Raw genomic sequence first — 12099 nt, 5'->3', positions numbered from 1 at the left:
GCAGCTCAGGCTGCTCCACGTTCAGTTCCCAGAATGGGAAACATTGGGTGCAAGTTCCCAGGATGGCTGTGAAGCCATAATTCAAGAGCCTTGCTGGAAAGCAGCTGTGGAGTCATTCACAAACTCTTCACTCCTCCCCAGAACCTCAATTTCTGAAAATGTCTTTTAGAGACTTGGTCTTGGCAGACCATGACATATTTTCACTTACTGCAGTGCCAGTGAGGTGAGGAGGACAATTCTGCTCAATTCTGTATGGGTCTGGCTGATCTAACACAGCTTCCCTGTTTAAACTGCTCAGGTCACTTCCGCAACCATTATGTTTTAGTACTTTTTAGACTCAAATACACCAAAGGCTTTTAGATATCAGGTTCCCCATCAGTGAGAGTTAGGTACCAAAGCACCTGAATCTTTGCAATGCTCCACATTCCACTGAATGATAACTAACATGTGTTCAGTCCCTCCCAGTTTGCAAGATCACAAATCACATCAAAACTGTGAAAAACAGTCAGAAATTACCTCAAACAAGGCCAGATTTTTGTCATAGTAATCACCTCCTTTGTTGGCTTCTGAATTGTTGAGAAAAGGGCTGTTTTCTTTATGGTTGCCATGACCTGCAAAGAAAAAAAGAAATAAAATTTGGTAAGAGCAAGAGAATTCCCAAGGAAACTTTTTAACCTTGACATCAGAAACCATTCAACTTAATCTGTTTCTTTTTAGTATCTAACATTATGCAACAAAACATATATCATAACTGTTACTCTGACAGAGGAGTTTTTGCTGTTTCTGTTCCTCTATTTTCAGTAAAGCAGATGAACGAGTCACCACAAAGCAAAGCACGCAAGTAGGGGCACAGCTGCACTGATGTCTGCACCTTTGTTCTCCAACGTCTCCTTTGATAACTATTTCTTACACAGAGCTGTGACAGGCCAAAAGACACTTCTTTCGCACCCAGAAACCACTGCTAAAGCCAAGAGAACCATTTAAGCCCCATATGCAAACACACTGGGTAGATCTAATAAAACTGAACAATACCAAGACCAAACTCTGTTGTTACAATACTTGTAAATATTAACCAGAAACCTCTTTTCTTTTTCCTATTCTTCTCTATTTTATTCCACACACACACCCTTTCCCCCTGGGCCCATTCCAGTTTCTAAATCTCAAAACATGCTTACTACATGAAGTGTTATGAAGCCTTATCCTTATTGCATTTTGAACACAGGCTGTGCATTTTTCACTGCTCTAATGCTTATGGATTAAGACCTAACATCAGGTATAGTAAAAGTAAAGCGTAAGACAACCTGAGAGATCAGTAGATCTTTTTGAAATAGGTAGAAATTAAATGAATAAAGAAAGGTACAAATGTGGTACAAAATTATCTCTGCCAAAAGAAAAATGAAGTTGATTCCAGCACTCAGTTCTCTGACCTGTGGCTCCCCTTACAAAAATTCCTTTCTTTTCCCTATAACTCTTCACTCCCTGCTCTTTCAGCCAATACAAACTTAGGAGATTTTCAAGAGCGTCTCCTTAAGAGAAAAATCAATCCAAGGAGTGATCTTTGTCTTTACAAAACCAGTAACCACTAAAGAAATTGAAAACGAAAGGAAAAATGGATTATCTCAAATAAAGACTGCAAGCTAAAGTACTACACACTGAATAAAGGAAAAGCACAAGATGAAAGACCTGGATTTTTTGGTGCTCATTTTCAACAACTAAGGTAATCGACTGAAGGCAGCTATATTAAAATAATTTAGCATAACGAAAGCAAAAGCATTTCTGTATTTCGAAGTCTAAATAAACTTACGGAATTAACCTAGAAGGCAAATAGACAACTCCTCCCCTACTCATATGGATCGGCATATACCACCACACTGTTACAACTGCTATAGGCAAAATAATAGGAGAAATGTCAGTGCTGTTCTTACTCAGAGCAAGCAATGCATGGGAAGAAGCTGCTCACAGGTGCTCTGAGCAAAGCTGTTAGGGGAAAACAAAAAACCACAAACAACAGATGTCTGAGTGTTTGCAAATAATTGTCATGCTGACCATAAGCACTTGTAGATGGCAGTGCACTGTGATTATGTGCCTATTGCTTTTCTCACAGCTCTCGCAACACCAAAATGTGACTTAGCAGCTGCCTTGTACAAGAGGGCTCAAATGATCTGCAGACCTTAATATAGTGCAAGAGATTTTGGCCTTGCAGTATATTGTAAAACTTTAGCATGACTTGGAAAGAAAAAAAACAAAAAACAAAAAACCTGTAAGCTTAGCAACACGGTATGAAAATAACATGTTTTTCATTCACAGTGGGACAAATATTTACTAAACAAAACACAATAATTGCTTGCTTGCTGTATATGTTAGGTCTCTGATTGGCAGAGAGCACACTAGACCAATTTTATTGCAGTACATATTGCAGTGCTGTGCTGAAGTCCATTCTATTCTATTCTGATCAAAGCCCATTTGCTCTTCTCGCTGAGGAAACTGAGTCATGAGTTTTACTTATGAAACTGAAAATGGGTGGTCTGTTTGACTAACAAAATTGGGAAGTTTAAACTGTGCCGTACCTTCTCATTACAATTTGTTTTCTCACCTCCCACGTACTCACTTTGGTAACTCTTCTTTTTTTAAATAATAATATTACACATAAAAAAAAAATATCTGATGTCTTGGGTTTCTTTGTTCTTTCATCTTATAGATGCTGCTCATCACTGTCTCAAAAGTATAGTGGGTATTCCCTTACTGGTAATGCTTACAGAGCATCCTTGGGTTGTTGTTTTTTTAAGTATATAAGGTATATGAATCACACTTGCTGTGAAGGTAACCCATAACTTCAATCCCTGATTTTCAGATAAGATGACAATTGCTTTGTTCATTCAAAACACCAGGCCATGCGTCTTCATTTTACTCCATTTCATAACTTTCCACAATTGGACTCTTCCAAAGCTCATCGTCTCTCTCAAAAAGAGTGTCTGTTTCCTCTCTGTACAACATTTGTGTTTCCTTTTGCCTTTCCTTTTGAATTTGATTCCTTGGTGGGCTGGCTCTAGATACCTTTCTGCACAATGGAAGCCCAAACAAAGCTAACCACAACTGAAAAATCAGTAAAACAAGTGACTGGATTAAAGTATTGGCTTTTTGCAATTGCTAGGACATGTTTTTCTCTATGAATATTAACACCCCTCTCAAACACTGTGCTCCATATACTCCATTTCCAGGCATTGTAAGTTTACAGTCCAGTTCTGCAGAAGGATGTAATCTTTTAATTACACCGATATGCAGATCTGGGTGCAGCACAGTTCTGTCCCACATCAAAAAGAGCATTACATTGAAAAGTTAAGAAAAGCTAATTAAATGTTAGCCAAAATCACCTTTATTAACAGTTGCACATTTAGTGTAATCTCTGCTTTTCATATATGTTCTTAAACACATCACCAAAGCATTAATCTGATCTCCTCTAGAGATTTCTATATTCTATTTTCAATTTCACAAGCAAAACCTATGATTTCCTCAACAAGAATCACAATTGTACTTTGACCAAAATACAATCAAATGGAGTTTAGCAAAGCACATGATATAAACTACAATAAAATATTTGTCCAGTATATTTTGTGTGCCAACGAGCAATACCAGCACTCTGAAACAGACTTACTTGCACAGGAAGAGTTTATCTCCGTTAGTTTTGGAAGAGAGCGGAGGTGACCTCGGAAAGACACTCCAGGGAATTCTTGCCCCAGCTTCACATGAGGATAGCTTACACTCTGAAGCATGAAGTCTCCTGGACAAGCACCATCTTGTGACATGGGTACTGTTTTCCACATTCTTAATTACTGAGCCTTTGGTGTTGGATGGTGGCTATGCAGTGTTAGATTCCATGACGCAAGATTTTTTTGCAAGGAACATTTCATAAAGAGAAAGCTACATACTCTGCAACAGAGAATAATTTATTTGCCTTAATCTCTAACTGATTTATTATTATTATTATTTTTAGTTATGTAAACTACATTCCAATTAGGCTGATGTTTTCACCTGTTTCATTACTTCTCAGTCTTAATTATTGAAAGATAATGAAGGCTTCTTAGTTACTAATAACTTCTAAATCCTGCCAACTCTCTTCCAAACCAAATCATTCTATTTACAGCCACCGCTGCAGCTATACAGTTTATCATCAGTCCTCCATCACAATTCCCTGAACTTTCTGTAGCTCACCTACCCAGGCATGGACACAGGTCTATAGAACAGTATTAATTGTGTGAATTGCCTGAATTCCATAAAACATCAGAGATGTCCAATGAAAAACAAACTAAAAATCCTAAGTGTGCACGCTCCTATGTATACCAACACATAAGCCCAGGAGACAAAACCAAAATAATTAAAGGATGTCCAAATCTTTGCCCAACCTTTACCTCATTGCCATGGTGGTACAGCTGTACCACGCAGTCAGGACAGGTTTTGTTATTCTCTTAGACAACCTAAGCTTTTTTGGAGAAGGCTGAGAAGAGAGGACAGTGTCCACATTATTGCTTTGTTTCTGGAAGGAAATTAGGAGAGAGAAACAGTTTTCCCACTAGTGCGCTGTATGCACAAGACTTCATTGTAAGCCATTGCATTTTCTTTAGTGAAGGATAAAATAAAGAGTTCAAGGAAAAGTACAGACAAAACACAGGCTAAAATAACGATAAGAATGACAGATCAGCAAGTATAAAAGAAAGCCGAACAATTAGGCACAGTGCAACTATCATAAAGAAAGACCAGGAAGCTTCATGGTAATGAAATGTACTCAGCCAGACTAGTCCAAGAATAATCATCCCTTTGAGAAGTTGGCAGGAGCAGCTGCACGACCTGACCTGTTAAGGTTTTGTTCTCTTCTATTGTCAGTTTCCAAACTCCCTCAAAGAAAACTACCACTCCCCTAATTCTTCATCATGCTCAGTTAAATAAGTGGAAATTCATATATCCATTTGGACATGACTAATCCAGAAGCGCTCAGCTAGTTCTTACAGAGGCTTTATCTACATGACAAGTTAAGGCATGCTGAAGGCACAGATGGACACTGTATGCCTAGCTTTTGTCTAAGCAACACAGATAACAGGGGAAAATACAGTAATGCAAATTAATCTTAAAACATTTTAAGGATTCCCAAATCCATGTTACTTTGCTTTTACAGGCATGTATCTGAGTCAGTTGAATGAAAGTCAGTAGAGGCACATACACCATCCTCCCATCACACCTCCACTCACAGCACCTCAAGAGGAACCCAAACTCCTTAATGCACTTTGCAGGGCAGGCAAGGTGGACAAAGCCCCCAGTTACAGCTACAAGCTGTGATGACAATGAGCTGAGTTCCCATCATTCTCCCTGCCTAAAAAATAACTTCTCATTCTTAACTTATGGATTATATCCTTTCAAATCAGAACTAGATTCACTAAAGATTCACTGAAACAAACAAAAAAAACCAGAAGCTCAAAGTAAAGCCTTTTCCCCACAACACAGTTTTATTTCCAGAGCAGTATAAGAGCTGACGTCTTATTTGTAATTGTACTATTCACATACAGGTTCCTTCATGCACACCACAGCAAAAGTATGTTTGTAATGAGACAGGCTGCACAGCAGCTAGCAACACTGTTTACAAACACCACTGCTCACAAAGCCTGTGACAGCTAGAGACAAGTGGAGAGGTTTTCATGCACAGAGAACATTACTGCATCTTACGCATTTAATCCATCACTCATGCTTTTAGTATTCCACCTACAAATAACACTGGAATTAACAATTAGAAAGTAGAATAGATACGTAAGTAGTTGGTGATTCTATCAGCCTAATCTCAGCTATCTAAATAATTGACAGTTATGGTCAACTAATCAGTTAAGCTCACACACTTTAGTCATGACAAAACATCTGAATTAGTTGATCCCTGGAGAGCATCTCCTGTACATACATCATGGCATGCTGAAAACTACCTCTGCAGAGAATCTAACTTGCATCGAACCAAGTTTATAGATAGCTTAAAGTATGAGAAATGGATCCCCGGTGTAAAGCACGTTTGTTGTGTTTCGATAACTCGTTTTGGCTTCTGCAGACTTTTGTGTGTCAAGACCTTTCACAAATTCTTACACTGCTGGTCACACCAAGCCAGAATTGAACTGGAAATTTAGCCCACAAGCAAGAATAGTTTGCTAGATTTATTGTTCTCCCAAGAGCTGGATGCAAACGGATACACTCTTGATGGATATTCTAGAGCAGGATAAGTTACAGAAACAATGGGATTGCTGCAAACAAATTACATTCAGGTAGAATATTTTACCCCACAACCAAATAGTGCTATCAGTCAATGCAATTTTGTGAAGACATTTGTTCACAGCTCTGAGAATTAAGCTTTCATAAGGAAAAAAAAGCTGCCCAAACCCATTTCCATTACACTCCGGGGTTTACTGTTGTTTTGTTTTGTGGGTTTGTTGTTTTTCTCAATTTGTTTGTTGTTATTCAAAGGAACTGTTGTGACAGTTTTTGACAAAGCAAATTCCAGGTGTTAATTGTGATAATACTTCCCCAAACAACTGTACCACAAGATAAAACTTGGTTCCCTGATAAAGTCTGTGCAATGCTCAGATAGCCTTCCTCATACCTTCCAATGACAGTGAAGTTCTGCAGAACTGAGTGCTGCTGAAGAACAGAAAAGCCAGAATAATTTTCTTGTCTTTTGCAAGCAGTTCAAGAACCCTGATACCTCTACCTTCAGCAGCAAAGTACTGAAATTACCGTTAAAGAGCATGAAGAGACCACTGCATTACGATAAGCTAACAAAAACGCAGATGACAGCATTTCATTTATAAACAAAAAAAGCAGAAGTTCTACTAGGTAACAATCCACGCAACAATAAGGCTGAAGAACAAAAGGGCACATAGATGATCTCTACCCAAACAGCTTTTGGGCAACAAAAGGATCCTCTGTACTTTAAGCAGACTCAAACTATTACTTACACAGACAGTACTGAACTCTTGTATACCACCAGTAGGACGTCTGGCAGAACCTGCAGTTGAAGGCCAAACCACTGATATTCGTGGGTAATTTGCTCATTTGCTGTTTTAAGACTAGTATATAACATTATTTTCTTCACTATGGATTAGTACTCTTATTAAAATTTTGTGTTTTCTGGGTTCTACCCCAACAACTGAAGGTGTGCTTCTTAAACTATACTGCGGATGTCATCTATGTATTTACATTCATCAGCCTTGGCACCTGCAAAAGCTACACAAACAAAGCACAGCTTTACCAAAGATAAGTTAAAAGCTGCATTGCTGATAATATGTTAGTTCTTCTGAAACAGTTCAGAGTTCCAAAGACTGTGTTTGTGGTCTGTCTGCATGAAGGAAAGAGCCAAAGCTTTCCCACACAGCCTACACAACAGTTAGGCTGCAGCAAAGTAAATAACTAAATAAAAACTTAAGCAGAGATCTGATTTCTTCCTAAACAAAAAGGCATGAAATTACTACTGGTCTTTTATTTTACTTTTCAAATCTAGGCTAGGGAAGAGTTCTACCAAAGAAGTTGGCTAATACTACACAACTCAAAGGATTTAGCAATGTAATAACCCTCTGTTTCAGAAAGTGCAACGATTTCACTCTTCAGTTAAGTTACTCTGATAGCTTCAGAACAATATAATCCTTTGTGGATATTAATATCAACATGAAGTACTTACCCTTCAGCAATAACTCTTTGCCATTTGCAGTAATTTGGTTTACCATTATTCTTCTTTCTGCTTTTACTGCATGCTTTAGAAAATGCCTTCTCTGTCAAGTCCTGAGGATCAGACAGGTTTAATACTGTATTCCCAAAGGAAGTTTTTCTACCTCCTCAGACAAAGTGACTGCTGCCTGCAGAGCTGAATGGGATTGATCTCTTTCAGGAAGCAGAAGGGTTCCTTAGAGAAAGCTAAGCCAATGCTGATATAATCCTGGCATTATAATCCTTTAAATGCTGAGAAAATCAGCAAATATCAAGACCTTACTGAAAATGCTACTTGTGAAATCAAACTCGGCCGTGTCTGAGAAGCACATTGCACACTGTTTGCACACTTACTCAAAAAAGCGTGTGCCACAAATCCACTGCTTGCTCAGTCTGGAATCAGACAGCATTTTAAACCCGTTAATGCCATGAAAATTACAGCTCTGTGACGTTTGCCCTCCAGGCATTTCAGCTTTCAAGTGAAAACAGTGATGTATTTCTTTCCATCTTCAATAACTTCTACTATGATTATTGATTTGGGGATACATCATATGAAAGATCACAACAAAACAAATAAATCTGTATGATGAAATGGAGGCTTATGTAAGAGACATGTAGATGCTAACAATGATTCTAAGTAGTTCATAATTACTAGAGCCCCATGCATTCTGTTCACAAGGTAGCCTTCCAAACACCACACACACCACACTATCTCCTTTTTCCAGTAGCTGCAAAAATGCCAAGTCACTTTTGAGAAAACGAATTTAGGAACTCACACTGCTTCAGAGCTTTCATAATCTAACTACTCATTGCCAGCTGAAAAGCACTACAGTGAAGTACAAAGGTTGTTTTTATAATACACTTCAGAGGTTATTTCATGTGGAAAAACTCCAGATCATTTCTCACGACTATCATCCCCGAAACTCAGTCCCCTCACACGCATGAAGGCATCTCAGATAGAACACACCCTGTGTCAAAATACAACAAGAAATATGTAATTGCTATCCCGTGTCTCAGGGAAAGCTTCTTTCCCCGCAGAAAAACTTTCTCAGTTTCTCTGAGACACCAACATTCATCTGTGGGACTGGCATATAGGCTCCATGCAAAATATACTTCGTTTCTCTCTTCGGTATCAAATAAGAGAAACTGCTTTCAGCCCTGTACCCATTCAGCTGGCCACAGTTCTGCAGAAAGAAAGATGAACATATATAAGAAATAAAATATATGCCAAAACAAACAACAGTAACTAGAAGCCATGGAGCGAGAACAAGCAGCTGGGAACAGCTCAGAGAACTTCCAAAAGAGAACAGATAGAACTAATGGAGATACAGACAAGAGTGCTTTGCATCTCCAGACATACATAAAATGACTGAAAAAGGTTTAAATTACTTTGAGAATTTCTGTACATGTTATGCATTGCACACTATATAATGCACTCACATTTACTGTCCATTCCTGGAAGACAGTAAGGACACATCTCTAATCAGTTAAAGCATTTGGAACTCAAATATAAACTATATTAGTTTTCAACTAATTCATATAGAAAGGGGTTACTAACATTTTTTCTTGCACTGAAAACAGACTGTGTGAGAGATTTCTCTTTATTTACTAGTATTTACCTAAAGGGGCTGTTGGTGGTAAGAAGAACGATTAAAAAAAAAAAGGAGCTAAGCTTCTGTATGCAGTAAAGGTGAAGAGCTGATTTTTCCATGTGGTGCTAAAAAAAAGCATAAAACAAAGCTCACTGCTCCATTGGTCACAATACTTACAGAATGCTGATGAAGTCAAATTCAGCAATGTCAAATTGGGACACCTCCAAGCAAAGAAATCACTCCACCCCTACCAAAAATTTTAGAGGGTGGAGAGCTCTCTGACATTGCATATATGATAAACAACAAACCACATTACTGTAATACATATATATATCCCAGCACATAATTATCAAGAGCTTGTAGCTCTTCCAAGACACAAGACGCAGCTAAGGGGTCTGGAAAAGACAGTGGCTTTTACCATTGTTTTACAGAAAGTTTGTCAGTTTGTGAGAGCATCGGAGCAAAATGAGAGCAGTGGGTAACACATGGAGCCTCTTCATGGGGCAACAGGTAATACTGGTTCACTTCTCTTCTGTTGCAGGAGTTAAATCAAGTACGAGCAGGAGAAGGCAGGTCAGAAGAAACTCAAGGATACACGGTGAAGCTTAGCCCTGCTAAACATCCACTTCTACCAAAAAATCCAGAACATGGCTTCTTCAAAAGGGACAAAAGCAAGGCATCACAATTAAAATTATTCCCTGTGTGTTGCCTTAAGTTACAGCTCTAAAGCCCCGTGCATGTACGCTGAAGGATAGCTTACAAAAAGGCAGATAAATATCCTACTGTACAGTTAGTCCGTATTGGGTTTTTCCTGTCCTATTTGGCTGCCACATCCCTGAAATTTCTCCATGATATCCCTGCTGTGTTCTCTGGAAAAATAGACACATCAAAAATGAATGGTTTGTCTCTGCTTGAGCAATGGCAACTCCCTCTAAGTTACATCCATACTAGAACTGAATTTGGATAAGCTTAGCAGAGTTTGCTTAAGATACTCCAGAAACTGCTGTGCCCCAGAAATCATGCCCCAGTACAAGGCACCAAACACAGGTTGTGAATGCAGGGAAAAGAAGAAATCCTGGGGAGAGGTGACAAAATACCTTAAAACTAGTATTCCTGCTGAATATTTCATACTGTAAAAATGACAGACTGGACAGTAATGACCTTAGCACAGGAAAACCAGAAAATGTTTGGGAGCGGTCAGTTCTGAAATGAGACATGCAAAACCATCCGGGAACACCTACTTGAGTATTATGTATCAGCTTTGAATACAAACTTACATAAAGTAGATCAGGAAGACAAAGCTTCCAAACACAACTGTAGAAAACAGAGGAGAAGCAGTTATGTCTCCTTGAACTGCTCAGAGCCTGACTCAGGTCTGACCTCCTGCACAGAAATACACATAAGGACTTTGCACAGTGACTGCGCTTGGGGCTGCTCAGTTCACAAGCACGGTCATAGCACGAGGTTGTATTATTATCAATAATTTCATGAAAAATAATTTTCCCCCAGGGCATTTTATTGTTTGTTACTGCAGCAATCAGCAATGTAAAGTATGTAAGAGCAAGACTCAACAAGTGGCTCCTCCTTACAAGTTAACCTAAAGCAGCAAGTAAGTGTTTTCCAATGGCACACTATAAAAACCCCAGTTCCTCTTTGACATGGAACAGAAAGGCAAAGGTTTAGCCTAAATAGCTTTACGGAAATATCTGTGATGACTGAATGGTGTTCTAAATCCTACAAACACAAACAAATGCTGGCTACAGGTGGAGGAAAATGAAAAGTGGCAATTAGGCTAGAGAAAAACAACAACACTGTTTCATTCAAGCTTAATTAGCTTGAACCTATACATAGTACAGCATGCTTCTATCCTAAACAGAGCCTGCGTCATCTCTCCTCTCCCAAAGTCTTGTTATACAATCCCTACTGCAGTTCCCTGTGAGCCAGCTTCCAGCATAAGCTTGCAGCTTTGATCCTAATTGTCAAAGTAATCAATAGATTGCATCCTAGTTATATTACAGACCACATGCCAGTCAATGAAAGAGCTGGGCCTCTAGGAGAATGCAGGTCATTTTGAGCAAATTAATTGATTTGAGAGGATGGACCGTTGGGACAAATTTCCAGGGGATTAGGCAAACCCAGGAACTGAGTAGCAGCAGAAATGCTGCTAAGCCATGTCCTACACAAACCAGCTTCCTGGTTTCTTGTCATTGCACAGTGACCACCCCAATAAAGATGGCATGATGGCTGTCCCCTTCTCTAGTACAAGCAGTCTCCTCTCTCACCTCATGCTGCTGCTGCCCAGCACAGCCTGGCACCTGCTTCCCATCTTCCACTTAGCAAAATGCCATTTCACTTACATCTCCAACAAGTCTCAGGCTGCCTCTAGCAAGCAAAGACAGCTAACTTAGCAGTTTTGCCAAGTGATCAGCCTTCCTCCGTCATCCATACAGTAATGGAATCAAAGCTCTTTTTGGTCAATTAGTGCTTTATTCTGCACATTAAATCCCACCTCTCTGTTCTACAGAGTGGAACGAAGATCAAAAGATGATTCAAAAAAAAAATTTCCAAGTACCTTTAATAGCAGCAAATAACTGAGGGGAAAATGTATTCTCAGCACTGTCCTAACATATACCTCTGCTGCTCAGACATGTGTTAAGGCTGTTGGAAATAAACAGCCATCTTTTTCCAGACCAAATATTATATCTACCACACAAAAAAAACCCTAAATCTCTATTACATGACATGTTTGAAAAAATGCTACTCCTTTAACTCCAGGAACTTC

At 39.0% G+C, this 12099-nt stretch overlaps 1 protein-coding gene across 5 annotated transcripts in view; it reads right to left on the bottom strand.

Moving 5' to 3' along the window:
• Positions 1-12099, bottom strand: part of SLC12A4 (solute carrier family 12 member 4) — a 50854-nt gene that overhangs the window by 27274 nt on the left and 11481 nt on the right. For 3 of the 5 annotated variants that reach the window (XM_032447008.2, XM_015873792.3, XM_085551770.1), the window contains one exon: positions 517-611. In XM_032447008.2, the coding sequence (XP_032302899.2) occupies positions 517-611 (95 nt within the window). Of the gene's footprint in view, positions 1-516; positions 612-3652; positions 3914-7699; positions 7761-12099 lie in introns of those variants that run through there. The other 2 variants (XM_085551771.1, XM_032447009.2) reach the window with 2 other exon arrangements.

This window comes from Coturnix japonica, chromosome 6 (assembly GCF_054131305.1).
Source record: "Coturnix japonica strain WE chromosome 6, WE-NBRP24, whole genome shotgun sequence".
Lineage (NCBI taxonomy): Eukaryota > Metazoa > Chordata > Aves > Galliformes > Phasianidae > Coturnix > Coturnix japonica.
Note: the sequence above shows the minus strand (reverse complement) of the source record. Positions and strands in the feature narration are given on the sequence as shown.